Raw genomic sequence first — 19,368 nt, forward strand, 5'->3', positions numbered from 1 at the left:
AGAATGAGCAGTGGGGATGGGCAGAGGAAGAGAGAGAAAAAAAAAGAAGCAGACTCCCTGCTGAGCAGGAAGCCAGACATGAGGCTCACTCCCGGCACCCAGAGATCATGACCTGAGCTGAACGCAGATGCTTAACCACCTGAGCCACCCAGGCCCCTGTATCTTCACAAAATTAAGGGTAAAGAAAACTCTAGGACATAGATCAGAGGACTCCTAAATCAGGTCCTTTGTCTTTTGATTTAGTGGTCTTTTTTTTTTTTTTTAATAAATTCTTCTATATTAAAAAAATAGTATTTTTCATTACCAGATTTTGTGCCTTTACCAACATACAATCTTCTTGCCCCCAAAACAGGATCTTATTTTCATTTATTTGAGTCACCCTTTATAAAGTTACCTAGGTACATTATTAAATTCTCATATATATCTTAGACCATTTTGTTAATCTTTTTTTTTTAATTTTTTTTTCAATTTTGTTAATCTTATTCTGTTATGTACCCTTTGTGAAAGCTGTTGTAAATTCAGGCTTTTCTTCCATTTTATATATAAACTTTTTTTTTTAAATTGTTAGACATTTGGTTGTTTCCCGTTTTGGCTACTGTGAATAAAACTGAACATTCTTGTACAAGTCTTTGTGGACATATGTCTTCATGTCACGTACCTAATTGTAGGAGTAGAACTTTGGGTCGTAGGATATGTATATGTTTAGCTTTTTGAGAAATAGCCACTTTTGAAAATGATTGTGCCTTTTTTTTTTTTTTAAGATTTTATTTATTCATGAGACACAGAGAGAGAGAGAGAGAGAGAGAGAGAGAGGCAGAGACACAGGCAGAGGAAGAAGCAGGCTCCATGGAGGGAGCCTGATGTGGGACTGGATCCTGGGACTCCAGGATCATGCCCTGGGCCAAAGGCAGGCGCTAAACCGCTGAGCCGCTGAGGGATCCCCAATTGTACCATTCTTATACTTCCATCAGCAAAGCATGAGTTCTCATAGTTCAACATCCTTGCCTACATTCAATATTGTCTTTTTAACTTTAACTTCTAGTGGGCATGAAGTAGGATATCCTTGTCACTTTAATTTGAATTTCCGTCTGATGTGGAGCAACTTATTATGAACTTTTTGGCCAAAGAAATAACCTTTTATGAAGTATTTATGAAGCTCAAGTATTATGCCCAGTTTTTATTGGGTTGCTTATATTTTTTCATTAATTTGTTGGAGTTATCTATTCTGGATGCAAGCCCTTTTACAGACATATATGTTGTGAATATTTTTTCCCAGCCTGTAGCTTATCATTTAATTTTCCTAACAATCTCTTCTGATGAGCAGAGGATTTTAGTTTTAATAGTTCAGTTTTTCAGGGTTTTTTTTTGTTTGTTTGTTTGTTTTTGTACTTAATATATTTTGTGTCCTCTCTAAGAAATCTTTTTTCTCCCTCAGGGTCTCAAAGGTATTTTCCTATTTTCTGAAAATTTCATATATTAGCTTAACATTTGAGTCTTTCATACATGTCAAATTAATTTTTTGGTGTAGTGTGAGACATGCATAGAGGTTCTTTCCTCCCAAGGTTTATACAATTGTTCTAGGACCATTTGTTGCAGATTGTCATTCCCACCATCTAATTGCTTTGACCCCTTCTCCCATTATACATTCTAACTGGTTCTTTGAAAGAATTCTATTTTGGGGGATCCCTGGGTGGCTCAGCGGTTTAGCGCCTGCCTTTGGCCCGGGGCGCAATCCTGGAGCCCCGGGATCGAGTCCCGCGTCGGGCTCCCTCTTCCTGTGTCTCTGCCTCACTCTCTCTCTATGTCTATCATAAATAAATAAAATTTTAAAAAGAAGAATTCTATTTTTTATATAACAAAGTTATTAATAGAATCATCTATCCTTTGAAATCTCGTTAGAGCAGTTTTTTAGTTGATTCCTTTGACTTAAATGTTACCAATTAATAATGATCATTTACTCCTTATATCTCTTTCTGATGTCATCAGGTGCTACTTTCAGGACAATGCAAAAGAGTGATGGTACTGGGCATTCTTATCTTATTCCTGACAAAAGCGTTAATGGAAATGCTTTTATAAAATGCTTTTATTGTGAAGCATGATGAGATTTTTTTAGGGTTTAGTTTTAAGGTCACCAGTTTCTGTATTAAGTGAGTACCAATAAATTTCTACTTTACTATGTTTTTATAAGTAGTGAACTTTGAATTTTATCAAATATTCTAGACCTTATAAATATACTAATACAATTATTTTCATCTATTAATATGAGGAATTATATTGACCTCCTAAAATATAAAGCTATTCTTGCAATATCTGGTTGAACCCCACTTGGTCACTTTGGTTTATTCTTTAACATGCTGGATTCTATATGGTAACATTTTTTATTTAAAGTTTTGCCCTGTATTCACATGATAGGTCAGTTAATCTACATTTCCTTTAGTCTCTTTGTTAAGACTTCATCAGTGTTAATCTAGATCTCTGAGGATAATTGGAAACATTCTCTGAAACATTAAATAGTATTGATAATACCCGTTCTTTATTTTTTAAAAAGATTTTATTTATTTGAGAAACAGCGAGAGAAAGAGAGCGCACAAGCAGGGAGGAGTGGGAGAAGCAGGCTCCCCGCTGAGTAGGGAGCCCGATGGTTAGTGGGGCTCTATCCCAGGACCCTGAGATCATGACCTGAGCCGAAAGCAGCCACTTAACTGATTGAACCACCTGGGTGCCCCAATTCCTTCACCCATTCCTGAAGTGGCTGGAAAATTGTACCAGTGGTATTATTTGTGCCTGGTATAAACCTAAATAGTCTTAAATCCCTTTCAAAAAAGAATAGTGTGTCTTGTTTCCTTGCTCAAGTATACTCTAACTCTTCTAAAATTGTTAATTTTATACTAAATTCCTGGTGGGGTTTTTTTGTTTTGTTTTGTTTTTGTTTTTACTGAGCAGATACTCTTAATGCAGATAGGGAGTGTCATGGGTGAGTTGTTTGTATGAAATACTTTACAGGGCCGCCTGGGTGGCTCAGTGGTTGAGCATCTCCCTTAGGCTCAGGTCGTGATCACGGAGTCCTAGGATTGAGTTCCCCATTAGGCTCCCTACTGCCTATCTCTTACTTCTCCCTCTGCCTATCTCTCTGCCTATCTCTCTGTGTGTCTCTCATGGATGAATATAAAATCTTAAAAAAAAAGACTTTTTAAAAAAGATTTATTTATTTATTCGAGAGAGACACAGACAGAGGGAGAAGCAGGCTTCATGCAAGGAGCCCGACACTGGACTCGATCCCAGGTCTCCAGGACCACACCCCGAGCTGAAGGAGGTGGTAAACCGCTGAGCTACCCGGGCTGCCCGAAAAGAAATACTTTTTTGAGAATGAGTCACTAATTTGACGTCTACCTACTTGTGATTAGTAATGGTTTGATAGGAACTAAACTTTAGTGATCATAAACCTTTAATGCAGTTTTGAAATTGGAGGGGAAGTAAATACTTCATTTAACCTCTTTATTACAAGGAATCTCTCATTAAGAAGTTCACAGCTGATATTTTTTTTAGACTAAAACCTAATAATAAGTGCCTTTATTAGGAAAGTCTAAAGACAATAATGAACTCTGGAAATATTAAGATTGTTAGCATTTTCGGTTTTGGTGGGCAGAGAGTGTTTGATATCTTACTTGGTAAGAGTATTCTCTATTCAGTATTGGAGAGCTAGATTGATTGATTGTTAGAAAGTTTCTTGAAGTTGAAAATACAGAGCAGAATTTGGATTGAAGATTTGTGGTCTGAAGCACCTTGACCCCCTTTCTGTAGGTGGTAGGCTGAATAAACCCAAGATATCTATACCTAATCCCTGGAATCTGTGAATGTTACTTTCTATGGCTAAAGGAACTTGATTAAATTAAGGCTATTGAGGGGCACCTGGGTGGCTCAGTCAGTTAAGTGTCTGCCTTCAGCTCAGGTCATAGCCCTGGGGTCCTGGAAACAAGCCCCAGGTTGGGCTTCCTGCTTACTGGGAAGTCTGTTTCTTCCTTTCCCTTTACCCCCTCCACTCTTTTTTCTCTCCTTCCCCAAAACAAAAATCTTTTTAAAAAGTTAATTAAGGATTTTAAGATGGGATGCTTATTCTAGAGAATTTGGCCTGAAGTGTAATCACAAGTATCCTTTAAGAGGGAGGTAGAGAAGGTTTTGACTACAGTAGAAGAGAAGGCGATATGACCACAGAAGCAGGGATTGTAATGATTCAGCCAAGGGATTTAAATTTTTTTTTTTTTTTTTGCAAAGGGATTTAAGACCGTTTAAGGGCCAAGGAAAGCCAGTCTCTAAAAACTGGAAAAAGCAAAGAACAGATTCTTCCCTGGAGCCTCCAAAAGGAATCTGCCCAACTGACACCTTGATTGAGCCTTAAGACTCATTTTGGATTTCGGCAGCCATAACTGTAAGACAATAAATATATGTTGTTTGAAGCTACTATAGGTTTGTGGCGGTTTGTTACAGCGGCCACAGGAAACTCCTACAGTGTGGCTACCCATCCACTAAACATCAGCGGCAAGGCCTTGACCTGTGGAGTTCGACTCCACAGCCCCAGCCCTGAGAACAGTGTCTTTGTGGAGGAAGAGAGAGAAAGAAGGAAGGCAGGGAGGGAGGGAAAATCAAGGAATTCATATTTCACACAAATATTTTGAGCATGGTATAGGTGTCTGGTTTCTGAATGAAGCAGAAAAACAGTAAGGTTGAAAACTTGAAACCCACCCATAACTGAATATGTTCTGTAGTCTTATTCTAGGATATCACTTTGAAAAAATTAAACAGTAAAAGGTAGAAGATAACTGAGAAACCAAATACACCATTTGAAATTCAAGGATTCTTGTCTCATTAGTTGAGGCAGGGAAACGAATCCACATACATGGAGATGTCATATTTTATTTAAAATGGAGATTCAGTCCCCCAATTCCTAATTTGAATGAAAGTTCCAACAAGGTAGTTAATTGCACTTGTGTCAAGTGAGTGCAAGAAATAAACAAGCTTATATTATTTTATGACTAGTTCTTTGCTTAAAACATATGTACACATGATACAAAAACCAGAATGTACAAAATGGTATACATTACAAGCCACTGTCCCACTTCTATCCACCAGTGACTTCCTTTCCATCCTCACTGGCAACCGTGTTGTTAACCACTGTTTTATATCGTTTCTGATGTAATAAACAAGTGAATTCCTAAAAAAGCCTTTTCCTCATCTGTGCTTGTTCTGTATCTTGTCTGTGTCTTTTTTTTTTTTTTCCCACTTTAACAGTATGTTTGAGCTCCCTCCGTATCACTGGGTAAAGACCATCCTTGTTTTTTGTAGTTAGGGTTACTCCATGCATTCAGTTTACACTTCACTGCAATGAATGAATGTGCCTATTTCTTTACACCAGGGATAAACTTTGTAAAAGGACTAGAAGTAAACATTTTAGACTTGTGGGCCACATACATTCTCTGTTGCATATTCTTTGTTTTGTTTTGTTTATAAGCCTTCAAAAACATAAAACCATTGTTAGCTCAGGGACCATACAAAAAGTGGGCCAAAGGAGCTATAGTTTGCTGACCTTTGCAAACTTAACAACCTGATGGGTAAAACAATAGTGTCCCAATGTATTTTATTTGTATTTCTCTTATCAGTAGAGCATATTAGAGCCATTTATATTTCCTTTTCTATGACTATTCCTATTTTCGGCCCATTTTCCTATAATTATTGGTCTTATTTATAGTAACATTTTATATACGGAAATTATCTCTTTGAAATGAATTGCAAACATTTTCCTCAGTTTTGTCTTTTACTTTACTCATAAAAGATTTTGTTCACTAGAAATGTTTTGAGTAGTAAAATTTGTTGTTTTTTTTAAGATTTTTTATTTATTTATTCTTGAGAGAGAGAGAGAGAGAGAGAGGCAGAGACACAGGCAGAGGGAGAAGCAAGCTCCATGCAGGGAGCCCGACGTGGGACTCGATCCTGGGGCTTCAGGATCATCAGGCCCTGGGCTGAAGGCGGCGCTAAACTGCTGAGCCACCGGGGCTGCCCGAGTAGTAAAATTTGTTAGTTATTTGCTGATGAGTATTATGTAATACTTTAGGCCCTCCCATTCTGAAATTATCAAACAACTCTTTCAGGATTGTTTTCTTTCCCCTCTGGTGTTTTGTGGTTTTTTGTTGTTGTTGTTGTTGTTTAAGATTTATTTATTTGAGAAAGAGAGAGAGGGATATAGGGAGAGAGAATCTCAAGCAGACTCTCCATTTAGCGAGGAGCCCACTGCAGGGCTTGATCCCACAACCCTGAGGTCAAGACAAGAGCTGAAATCAAGAATTGAATGCTTAACCAACAGAGTCACCCAGGCACCCCAGTGCTACTGTGATTTTATCATCTAAATCTTTGATCCGCTTGACGTTTATATTGGTGTGAAGAAAATGAATCCAACTTTATTTTTTTTCCAGATAGCTCACCAATTGTCCCAAGTCCATTTATTGAGATATTCTCCATGCTTCCCTCCCCACTTCCATTTGAAATGCCACCTTTTTTACACACTATAGTATATATTCAGATCTATTGCTATATATTCTGTTCCATTGATCTATCTAGGCAAGGTTTTGCTTTTGAGTTACAACTCCCGCACTGAATTGCTGTGTGATCATATTTCATTGAGGAACTATAGATTCAGTAAAATAAATAAATGATCAGATCTGTCTGCAACCTTCACCCATACCCCTTCTTTTCACTTCCCCTCACCTCTGTTACAAAGAAGAGGTGGCCCTCCTCATGCATGACCCATCTCCACTCCTCTGTCCCACTCTCAAAGGCACTTTGCTCCTAGAAGCACCCTCTCTCCTATATCATTAATTTCTGTCTCTTTTATTTAGTTATTTTTGAAGTATCGTTAACATACAGTGTTATGTTAGTTTCAGGTGCATAATATTCAGCAATTCTATACATTAGTGCTCATCACATTAAGTGCACTCTTTTTTTTTTTTTTTTTTTTTTAAGACTTAAGAGTGTTCGGGGGGGTGGTAAGGGGCAGAAGGAAAGAGAGAGAGAATATTAAGCATGCTCCATGCCCAGCACAGAGCTGGACACGGGGCTCCGTCTCATGACCCTGAGATTATGACCTGAGCCAAAATCAAGAGTCAGACATTTAACCAACTGAGCCATCCAGGTGCCCCAGTAAGTACACTCTTAACCCCCTTTGTCTATTTATTCATCCATCTCCCACCCATGTCCTTTTGGGTGACTACCAGTTTGTTCTCTGTAGAAGAAGAGTCTGGTTCTTTGTTTCTCTCTTTTTCTTTATTCATTTGTTTCCTAAATTTTACATTTGAGAGTATTTGTATTTGTCTTTATCCTACTGATTTATTCACTTAGCATTATATCCTCTGTGTATTCATATTGTTGCAGATGGTAAGATCTCATTCTTTTTATGGCTGAATAATATTCCATTGTGTGTATTTAGCACACGTTTATCCATTTATCTATCAGTGAACACTTGGCTTGCTTTCATATATTGGCTATTATAAGTAAGACTACAGTAAACATAGGGGTTGCCTGTCTTCTTGAATTAGTCTTTCGTTTCCTTTGGTAAATTCCCAATTAGTGGAATTACTGGATCATACAGTAATTCTATTTTTAATTTTTTGAGGAACCTCTGTACTGTTTTCCAGAGTGGCTGTGCCAATTTGCATTCTTAAAAACAGTGAAATGAGGGTGCTTTTTTTCTTCACATCCTTGCCAACACTTGTCTTACGTTTTTTTTTATTTTGGCCATTCTAACAGGTGTGAAGTAGTATCTCAGTGTTGTTTTGATTTGCATTTCCCTGACACAACTTGTGATGTTGAGCATCTTTTCATGTGTCTGTTAACCATCTGTTGTCTTTGGAAAAATGTCCGTTCAGGTCCTCTGCCCATTTTTTTAATCAGATAGTTTGGGGGGTTTTTTGGTGTTAGGTTGTATAACTTTTTTGTATGTTTTGGTTTTTAACCCCTTATTAAATACAGCATTTACAAATATCTTCTCCCATTAAGTAGGTTGCATTTTGTTTTGTTGATGGTTACTTTTTGCCTTTATTCCCTTACCTCAGGAGACACATCTAGAAAAATGGTTCTACAGCTGATATCAAGGAGATGGCTACCTATATTTTCTTCTAGGAGTTTTCTAGTTTAGGTCTCACATTTAAGTCTTTAATCCATTTTGAGGGGTTCTCTTTTTTCCATTTTGAGTTCATTTTTATGTATGTTGAAGAAAGTGGTCCAATTTCATTCTTTTACATGTAGCTGTCCAGTTTTCTCAGCGCTATTTGTTGAAGAGACTGTATTTTCCTTTTTCTCTATTCCTGCTTCCTTTGTTGAAGATTAATTGACAATATAACCATGGGTTTACCTTTGAGCTGTCTGTTCTGTTCCGTCTATTTGTCTGTTTTTGTGCCAGTACCACACTGTTTTGATTACTACAACTTTGTAGTAAATCTTGAAATCTCCAGATTTGTTCTTTCTCAAGATTGTTTTGATTATTCAGTGTTTTTTTGTGGTCCTATACAAATTTTAGTATTCTTTGTTCTAGTTCTGTGAAAAATGTTGGTATTTTTATAGGGATGGCATTAAATCTGTAGATTGCTTTGGGCAATATGGATGTTTTAATAACATTAGATCTCCCAATCCATAAGCATGGAATATCTTTCCATTTGTGTCATTTTCAATTTCTTTCATCAGTGGTTCATAGTTTTCAGAGCACAGGTCTTTCACCTCTCTGGTTAAGTTTATTCCTAGGTATTTGTTTGTTTTTGAAGCAGTTGTAAATAGGATTGTTTTCTTAATTTCTCTTTCTGATACTTCATTATTAATGTACAGAAATGAAACATTTCTGTAAGTTAATTTTGTATCCTGTAACTTTACTGAATTCATTTATCAGTTCTAGTAGTTTTTTGTTGGACTGTAGGATTTTCTATATATAGCATCATGTCATCTGCAAGTAGTGAAAGTTTTACTTCTTCCTTACCAATTTGGGTGCCTTTTATTTCCCTTTCTTGTCCTATTGTTGTGGCTAGAACTTCTAGTACTATGTTGAATAAAAGTGGTAAGTGGAAATCCTTGTTTTGTTCCTGATCTTAGAAGAAAAGCTCTTAGGGATCCCTGGATGACTCGGTGGTTTGGTGCCTGCCTTCTGCCCAGGATCCTGGGGTCTCAGGATCAAGTCCCGCATTGGGCTCCCTGCATGGAGCCTGCTTCTTCCTCTGCCTGTGTCTCTGCCTCTCTCTCTGTCTCTTATGAATAAATAAAATCTTTAAAAAAAAAAAAAAAAAAGAAGAAGAAGAAAAGCTCTTAAATTTATTGTCATTGCCCCCAATACAGGTAGTATTGATAGTTATGCAAGTACTAGTTATGGAAACTAATATTATTACCATTTGGGCTGCAGCTGCTATAGGCCAGCCCCCTGCCCTCAATAGCATGGACTAGATAGACTCCTCTGCTCTTGCTCCTCCACCATCCGCTCTCCACACACCAGCCAAGCTAATCTTTTCAAGATATAAGTGAAATTATGTCACTGTCTTGCTTAAAAACTCCCTGGTGCTTCCCATTAAAATTATAATAAAACTCAGACACCTCTCCATGGCCTGCAAAGCTTTTTGTCAGTTGGCCTCCCCTTCCTCTCGCTCTCCCCACCATTACTCCCAAGTCTCCATGTACTCTGGCCTCCTCCAGGTCCCTAGAACATGCCGAACTCTCCCATTTTGGGTCTTTGCACTTGTCATTCCTCTGGAATGCTCTTCCCTCAGAGTTGCCTGGTTCTCTCATAAAATTCAGGTCTCAGCTCAAATGCTACCTCTGAGAAGGAGTCATGCTTGACTGGCCTGGTTCAATTTGCCCATCCCTTGCTCTTCATCTTGTGCCTGTCATCGTCTTTATTGCATTTAGCACTATGGAATTTTCTTATTTATGTATCTGTTTGCCTTCAGTTTTAGGTAGGCACAGGCTTCAGTTTGTTTACCATCAAAACAACATATAAACTAGGGATTGGGAGCTAAATTGTAGAATGCCAACTTTTTGAAATGGGGAGAGAGGAGCGTCTCCTCCGTGGGAGCTTCTTGTCTTGCATTGCCTCTTGAAAGTATGGGATATGCAGCTCATAATTATTAGGGACTGATTGCACTTTGGAAAAATATCTCTGGGACTTTTCCTTCTTTATATCTAAGTCACTATTTTATCACATTTAAATATTTTACATATTTAAATAGTTATATGAAATAAATGTAAATATTTATATACTTCAGATATTTAAACAGTATTTTAAATTGTTCTGGAAATAAAAGTGTTCTCAGTTGGTGTGACTGCTAAATGTTTTGCTTTCAAAACACACACAGCTCTTAGAGTATACTTAATTGTTTTAAAAATAAGACAGTAGGTACATAGTCATGAAGTTACTTACAGCTAAGTAAGGATCATAATGGTGGGAAGTCATTTTCTGATTCATGTAGGAACATCATGTTCCATCAACTGCTTAGGCTTGGTAGACTTCAGGCTTTTAGTTCCTTACCTGAAATATGCTATTCTTTTTCAATTTCTGAGCAGTGATAGTCATTCATAATCTAATGATCATGTCCTTGGTACCCAAAAAAAGGGAGGGCTCAATTCTTGTTTGTTAAATCGATCAAATTGCTAGCCTCTAAGTATAGATTCTTTACAGTACACTTGACAGCGCAAGCTGCTTCTGCTAAAATGTTTGTTACAAAATAAGAACAGGATCAGAAATTGCATATATAGTGTCAGCTCAAGTTATGCTCCTTATAGATTGAAAGCAGTCTCAAAGTATAACATGTTCATGTTGCTAAATAGATAAGATTATGGATTGCTGTTTTTTTTTTTTCCTTAAGACTTTTCTGTTTAGGGGGCACCTGGGTGGCTCATTCAGTTAAGCATGAGGCTCTCTTAGTTTCAGCTCAGGTCATGATCTCATAGGTGGTGAGATCAAACTCTGTGTGTTGTGGGAGACTCCTCAGCAGGGAGTATGCTCGAAGAATGTCTCCTACCCTACCCCCACTCACCAGCACGTGCTTTCTCTCTCTCTGTAAGATAAATAAATCTTAAAAAACAACAACAACAACCAACTCTTTTGTTCGGGCAAATAGTCATAAGGGCCTGATTTCTGGGCACAGCCCAAGAATTGCCCAGCTCTTGGGTGCCTTTAAGCCATTGTGTGAGGCAGAGACCCACAGCAGACTATCCTTGCCCATACCTGTGATTGAATTTCTAGTAGCAATGATGGCTTTATTACTAGTACAGTCTAAATCACTCCCCATGGTTGTCAGACTGAGAACATTTATTTGCTCATTCAACACTTGTGTACTGAATGGTTGATTTTGCCAAGCCATGGTAGTCACAATCAACATAAAGTAACCCAAGCAGACATGACCCCCTGCACTTGGGTTGCTTCTGGTGTATTAGGGAAGAAGACTCATAATAAGCAACTAACACATTCAAGTAGTTTCAACTTGTAATAATGGTTGAGAGGGAGAGTATCAGATGGTATATGAGAGCACAGGGCAGGGGAGAGCCTAACTAATTTAGATTGAGAGTTTCAGGTAAGGCTGAGACCCCCAAAACTGAGAGGTCTTAGCCAGACAGAATGAGAAGATGCCAAAAGGCAGGGACCAAGAGGCACAGAAGAGTACGTGAAGGACTACAGGAGGCCGGGTGAGAGCCCGATGCAGCCGAGCTGGGAGACATTGGCACAGGACAGAGAGGCAGGCAGGATGAGATGTGGTTTCCAGGAGCTGCAGTTTGGGAAAGCTGTGCTGTGACCAAATAGTCAGAAGATGCCGGGAGGAAAGGCTGCTGCAACCCAACCCCCTCAAACCTCTAATAACAGAAAGTCTCCTAGCTCGGGCTGCACACAGGCTGGCTGCTACCACCTTACGGCCTCTTTCTAAGGCCTGGTCCTGGGTGCCCTTGGCACACGGCGGCACTCCAGCTTCTGGAGGAACCTGGTCTTCCCACATGGAGCATGTAAAAGTGGTAAACAGACGCATGTTCTGAAGAAAATGAGGGCATGCAGGATCCAGGTATTTAAGTTAGGTTGGCCCTCCATTCCATGATGTCCCATGGGAGGTGTGATAGACAGCATTGGATTCTGTCTGTAATTCTACTGCCAAGTTCCTGGGATGAGATTTCTTCATTTATAAACTGACAGTGAGCGAACCTTTCAATCAGCAACCTTTTTTGGAGGAGGGCAGGGTGCAGGGGAATCAGTTATTTCTTACTAGAATTAGAAGAACTGTCTCTTTTATTATTGCCCATAAAGGTTAATGTGAGAACAAAGTGATTGTTGAGACTGTTTTCATAATCTGTGTGATTCTGTTCAAATACATTGAATACTCCATTATTGTCTGCATGTGGTTGCATTGGGAAATCTTCACTTTGGGTCACAGCTCATTACTGAAAGCTAGCTGTTATAGGAGAAATGCCCTTGACTTGTATACTTGTATCGTCATGGTGTTCTCTGATAAGTTGTTCTTCCTCTAAATGAGCATACTTTGCTCTCTGTTTAAAATCGCCACAATGATTTTATGAAAATGAAAACTAGTATCTTGAAGCCCAAGGACACTGTATCTCTTTCCTACACTTGGAACTCTGAAGAAGATTGTACTGGCTGGTACTTAGTTTTTCATTCTTTCTAGGTTCTTCTTCATCCTTTGCTGAAAATCACTCTGTGACACAAGATGGCTGCAAACAAGCCCAAGGGTCAGAATTCTTTGGCCTTACACAAAGTCATCATGGTGGGCAGTGGTGGTGTGGGCAAGTCCGCACTGACTCTACAGTTCATGTATGATGAGGTAAGTGCCGGTTTTATAATGGGTATCAAAGTTCGGGCTGTAGAGAGTATTTCAGTAGTTTAGTTTTGGTGCTCTTTTAAATGTATACCTGAATCCTTGAAAGCTACTCATTGTATTTCCCATTTTTAAATTTAGAGCCAGCATTTGTACACATCTTGACTTAACAAATCAATAACTCAAGATCCTTAAGAACTTACACTTTAAAAACAAAATAAAACTGGAAACGGTACCTATTTTTAAGCAATCTAACTTTTTGGCTTTTTCATTTCAAATGTTTAATGGAGGTTCCCATCTTGAATTAATAGAAGTGGTAGATATAGTATCTAATCGAGACTTAAAGTTAGCATAATAAGGTGTCCTGTAGTAACTTTAACAGTAATGATTTTAATAATAGTGAAAAAATCAGTAGTATCTGGCATGGCACTACACTCACCATTAGGTAAAAAGCTGTGTCCCTAAAATATAATTAAGAGAAGGTTACAGATTTGTGTGCCTGTATTTATATCAGACTTTACCGCCCAGAGTTAAGGTCATAGCCTATATACAGCAATATATTCTTTCCCCAGAAGACTTTTGTCAAGCCTAAATAATTTAAGAGTTGATAATCTGGTTTAAGCATTTATTCTCAATTCTTCCTTCCAATAGAGAAGCAAGGTTTTATGGTTACTCTTTTTTACTTAATCCTCCAAACAATCCTGCATGGTAGGTGATATCCCCATTTTACAGATGAGAAAACAGGACCTCAGAGAGTTTTCTCAGCCTGCCCAAGAGGAGTGATCTCTAATGAGTAACCAAAGCCTGGTCTCCTGATAACAAATCCTGCAGATCTTACCACCCATTGTCTCCTTCCATTGCCTGTTCATCAGCATTTTTGGCACACACAAAAAAAGCCTAAATCTAATCAGCTCTCTTGCTCAATGGTGACTATAATAAAACATTTGGAAAGAAAGAAGATTGAAATGATACTTGAAATGAAATTGCTGATTTAAGTGTTCAATCTGTTTTCCATACTACTCATTTTAATAGATAGTCTTTCAAAGTAATCGCTTAGTCAGGCCCCTTCTTAACAATAAGGAAGAGGTCAAAAGTAAGACTATTCACATACCTGATGAGTGATAAATGGCTAAGCTCTCACTTAGTATTCATAAATATTAATATTCACAGTAGTATCTGGTATCAAAATATGTGTCTTTGTTAAATCATCATGTGTAATACTTATAAAATTAGTATGTAAATATGGGTAGACTGTTCTGTAGCCTTTATGGTTACAAATACACTGTGTTCGTTTTTTTTTTTAAATAATTACATATTGAGTATCCTCCCTGTACCAGGTAGATCGGGGAGCTAGAGTGATGAGTAAAATAGTCAAGGTCCCTGCTCCCAGGGGTTATGTTCTAGTAGGGGGATATGGACATTGAGCAAATAAATAAGAAAATATCAGATAAGGAAAATGAAAATATTTATAGGAACTAATTTTAAAAACATGCAAAAGTATGTATACATACACACATGGTAGCAATGATACACTGATCAAAAATATCAAGGTGAGATTTACAGAGTTGAAGATAGATGGAGGAATGTAAAGTTGTTTAATAGTACTGTTTAAAAAATGAGGCATGTAGAGAGCGACCTCAAGGTTTGTGATTTGCTGTTCTACTAAGTAAGTAGCATAAGCCACTTTATTGAATTGGTTCATTTTAGAGAAGAGATTTCACAGCAGCTTTCAATTGACTCACTTTCAAGTTATTTCTACAATTCTGGCATGAAAATTTATATAGAGAATCACATTGAAAGGAGTTGTTATATATTTGATTAAATACACAAATAATCACTTTTGCAGGTGTGGTGTTTTCAGGAAGGGAAAGGCACAGTTTTCAAGCTGTAAACAATCTAGACTTCATCATTCAACCCTTGCTTTTTATAAAAGTGGAAGCCACCAAATTATCTAAAATGAAATATAGAATAGTGTAATTTTTACCATTGGGGAAAGCTGAAGGAAGAGTACATGGGACCTCTCTGTACTGTTTTGGCAACTTCACATGAATCTATATTTCCTCTCTTCTAGTTTGTGGAGGACTATGAGCCTACCAAAGCAGACAGCTATCGGAAGAAGGTAGTGCTGGATGGGGAGGAAGTACAGATCGATATCTTGGATACAGCTGGGCAGGAGGATTATGCTGCAATTAGAGACAACTACTTTCGGAGTGGGGAGGGTTTCCTCTGTGTCTTCTCTATTACAGAAATGGAATCCTTTGCAGCCACAGCCGACTTCAGGTATGGCAGGGACTCATGCCTTTGCACCAGCATACCATGCAGTGGTGTCGTCCCCAGAAACAAGTGGACAACTAGAGCTTGTTACTTGTTAGTCTTTCACCCTGTGTGTAGTTGTGCTTATTCCGTCTTTGATGGCAGTCTGTGACTCCACCCACGGTGTACTTAGACTCAGATACTCGGAATACCTCGAGTAATCTTATAGCTGTCGCAATGCCAGCTGTATTGGAGCGTGAGTTTGTGAGCCTCAGTACCAAAGGTCTCTTATACATTTCTGAAGTATTTCTCTTTGCAGTATAATACTACTGCTGCCGTAATGGTTGACATTTGGATCACATCATAGAGCTCTGACCCAGATTGTAGATCTTTCTGTGTTAGTCACCAGTTTCACAGCCCCTGTGTAATGTTCAGCAGGCACATCGCCATCCTCCTCACAACACAGATCCCCTGACAGCACACACTGATTTTTCCTTTAAGATTTTATTTATTTATTTGAGAGTGAGGGAGAGCACAAGCAGGGGAAGGGGCAGAGGAAGAGGGAGAAGCAGACTCCCTTCTGAGCAGGGAGCTGGATGCAGGACTCAATCCCAGGACCCTGAGACCGTGACCTGAGCCCAAAGCAGCCACTTAACCAACTGAGCCACCCAGGCACCCCTGATTTCTTTTAATAGAAATAATACCATAGATTGGCACACGAGGTTGTGTTATATAGTATTTTTTATATCTTACCATTTGCTTAATCAAAATCTGTCATCCATGTGGTTTGCAGGGGTGCAGTTGGTAAAGGGGAGAGAGGTTCTAAGAGAAATACAGCAAAAATAAGTTCTTGAATAGTCTCAAATATTACGTGTGTAATCAAAAGTATCCCTTTTTTTTAAGATTTTATTTACTTATTTTAGAGAGAGTGTGAGCAGGGGGAGGGGCAGAGGGAGACTCCCAAGCAGACTGCACTAAGCATGGAGCCCAGTGCGGGGCTTGATTTGACAACTCTGAGATCATGATCTGAGCTGAAACCAAGTTGGACACTCAACTGACCAAGTCACCCAGGTCCCCCCCCCAAAAAAGTATTTTTTAATTATATATATATTTGTTTGTTTGTTTGTTTCAAGTTTGCCTTGGTATGAGGGATGCAAAAGAAGCGAGCATGTAGTGTATCTTTTTCTTTTTTTAAAGATTTTATTTATTTATTCATGAAAGACAGGGAGAGAGAGAGGCAGAGACATAAGCAGAGGGAGAAGCAGGCTCCTCCATGCAGGGAGCCGGATGTGGGACTTGATCTCAGGACCCTAGGATCACACCGTGGGCCAAAGGCAGGCGCTCAACCACTGAGCCACCCAGGCACCCCTGTAGTGTATCTTTTAAAGATTGATACAGCCTAGCTGTAAAAACCATAAAACCAAGAGCAAGGTAGTAACAGAGTAGGAGATGTAGACAGTGCTCATTACAGGGATCCAGGAGGCTTTTGTAACATAGGTGAGCCGGAAGGATAAGAAGGATTTCCACAGACAAGGAAAGAAGTTTTCTGGAGGTTGAGCAAAAACTGAACCTGGCTTTATATAAAGCTTCTTTTTCACATATACTTGAAAGTCCCAGAACTGAAGGAATTTAAAAGAGCATTCTTTGTAGAAAAAACAAAAGTCATTGAGAAACTTTTAAAATGCAGATTAATTTATAAAATTAATTTTGTTGGTTTCTCTAAGGAAAGAGTTTCATATATGATAAAGTGCAAAGGGTGGCAGGCCCTGGTAACTTATAATCTTGGGAGACATGTTGAAAGTTAATTTAAATGTCGGTGCTTATTCACTCATTTAGCAAATAACTGAGTGTTTGTTATGCAGCAAGTCCTGGTCTAGGTAATGGGATAAATGTTGTCACCATAGTTGCCAAAGACAAAGTGGTATCTCAAGGGAATATTTTTCCACCAAGAGTAAGAATCTTAGGCACTGCTGTGACAGAAAATAAATGAATCATTCATTACTCTTCTATTGTACCTCCGACGTGTTCCCCTTCCCATAAATAAAAATAGTCCCAGTGACTCAGCAGCAACAGGAAAACATTTTTGAGACCATCTGAATGGTTACACACCATGCGGTCTCGCCCACAGGGTGTAGCACCAGTGGCAGGGCCTCTCTTGAGCCTTCCTGGGCCTCCCATCACCGAGGCAGAGCCCCCGTTTCCTCATCTGCGTGAGCGGTACGCTTGCAACAGCACCACTAGCACACTTACTACCCTCTCAGAATCACCTTGATTTGTGTGCTTTTTCTGACAAGGGGAAAACTCTTGAGAGCAGGACCTGTTTCTTAGCCAAGTATCTCTAGTACCCATATTTGGCACAGTTCCTGGCATGTATCATACAGGGCATGCTTAGTAAACATTTGATAAAAACGTTTGATAGAAACATTAGAGGCACACCTAGGTGGCTCAGTAGGTTAAACATTGGCCTTCGGCTCAGGTCATGATCCCAGGATACTGAGATGGGGCCCCACATCAGGCTCCCTGCTCAGCGGGGAGCCTGCTTCTCCCTCTGCCCCTCACCCTGCTTTTGTACTCTCTCACGCTGGCTCTCTCTCAAATAAGTAAATAAAATTAAAAAAAAAAAAGAAAGAAAGAAATGTTAGAAAACTCTCTTATTTTTTTTAGTTCGCATGTCAAAAATGAAGAAGTTGGACCAGTTTGTAAAGGTACTTTCCTATTCTAAAATTCTATAGTTACCTTTAAATTCTATTTAAAGGGAGCATCACATTAAGTAAAATGTGAATGAAGACTAGCATTGCCTTTCTCTGACATCCAGAAAGGTAGCTAATTAAAACCAACTAATTCACTCTAAGAAATAATGTCTTCTCATCCCTGAACCTAGGAAGTCCATGGGCTTTCCACGGCCATATTTGTGGTAGCATTCATCACACAGTAACAGGAAGTATTGGTCTTCCTGAAGCCCCTGATGCAGAAAACCTAGTAGGTATTTACTAAGAAATAAATTAATGACTATGTATACATATGACCAGAAGTACTAGAGTCAAAGAAACCAGTCAGTCTCTGGTAGTTAGTGAGATCAAGTCGTAAGTCTATTGTTGACATCTTCGTTGAGGCTGTTGATCACAAAGGAACCTGGTTAAGAAGGTAACAGCACAGGGATCCCTGGGTGGCGCAGCGGTTTGGCACCTGCCTTTGGCCCAGGGCACGATCCTGGAGACCCGGGATCGAATCCCACATCAGGCTCCCGGTGCATGGAGTGCATGGAGCCTGCTTCTCCCTCTGCCTGTGTCTCTGCCTCTCTCTCTCTCTCTCTCTGTGACTATCATAAATAAATAAAAATTAAAAAAAAAAAAAAAAAAAGAAGGTAACAGCACATTGTTGTCACCAACACTGGAAAAAGATTATGACTGGCCAATGTCCTCTTCACAAACACGTAAATTTAATAGGAGTAATGGTGGTGTGGCCATGGTCTTTGCAAGAGGTCACATGAGTGGAGGAAAACATCACAGCCCTCCTGTCCTGTACAGCTTAGCACACGTCCCCCAGTTCCTGGGCCCAGCTGACCTGGTTCCTTCCTCATAGGGTGGTTAAGGTAAGTACAGATCAGTGAAAGATGGAGGTGACTGTGTGGTCCATAATCTGCTCATGCTAGAAAACTAGGAATTCAGGTCCAGACAGCTGCCTATAAGCGCTGAGTCTGTTGGAATGTTTACGACAACATTGGTAACCAGGTGAATGAAGGAATACTAAAAATAACACTGCCTAATACACAGTGCTCACCACGCACCAGGCGCTGCTCTCAGTGAACAAGATAAACAAGACGAGCTGGATACTAGCGAATTTCATAGATTCTAAAACACACATTCTTTTACATCTTATCATCTCTTAAAATCAGGCCCATGTCTTCTAGTAGAACATCTTTCATTATGACTGGCAGCAGTTTTTCTTAGTGGTGCATAACATAACGCGTGCAGTTAGTGACATTTAAAGCCCATGGCCATTGCGAGCACTCAGTAAAATGCTAGCAGCAGTGGAGGTGGTGGTGGTATTCAGGCAATGCTGTCAAGGAAGCACAGAATAGACAAATGTGAGATTAAGGCTTGGCAAAGATTCGTATTCCGTCTCAAACATCACGAGAGATCGCTGCAAAGTCCGTGTCCTCTGCTAATCTGTCATGCTAATAACCCCATTACTCATCTCCTTTTCTCTTAGTCTAAAATATTGTTCCTGTAGTTTCAAATCCCTTAATAATTTCAAAGGAGGGGCGTCAGTAAGA

The 19,368-nt window shown here is 39.2% G+C and overlaps 1 protein-coding gene across 5 annotated transcripts in view; it reads left to right on the forward strand.

The window, feature by feature from the left end:
• RALA (RAS like proto-oncogene A) overlaps window positions 1-19,368 on the forward strand; it is a 73,176-nt gene that overhangs the window by 43,795 nt on the left and 10,013 nt on the right. For 3 of the 5 annotated variants that reach the window (XM_072791633.1, XM_072791635.1, XM_072791636.1), the window contains 2 exons: window positions 12,690-12,845; window positions 14,911-15,119. In XM_072791633.1, the coding sequence (XP_072647734.1) occupies window positions 12,732-12,845; window positions 14,911-15,119 (323 nt within the window). In that variant the 5' untranslated portion in view covers window positions 12,690-12,731. Of the gene's footprint in view, window positions 1-4,272; window positions 4,427-11,909; window positions 12,075-12,689; window positions 12,846-14,910; window positions 15,120-19,368 lie in introns of those variants that run through there. The other 2 variants (XM_072791634.1, XM_072791637.1) reach the window with 2 other exon arrangements.

Source organism: Canis lupus, chromosome 21 (assembly GCF_048164855.1).
Source record: "Canis lupus baileyi chromosome 21, mCanLup2.hap1, whole genome shotgun sequence".
NCBI lineage: Eukaryota > Metazoa > Chordata > Mammalia > Carnivora > Canidae > Canis > Canis lupus.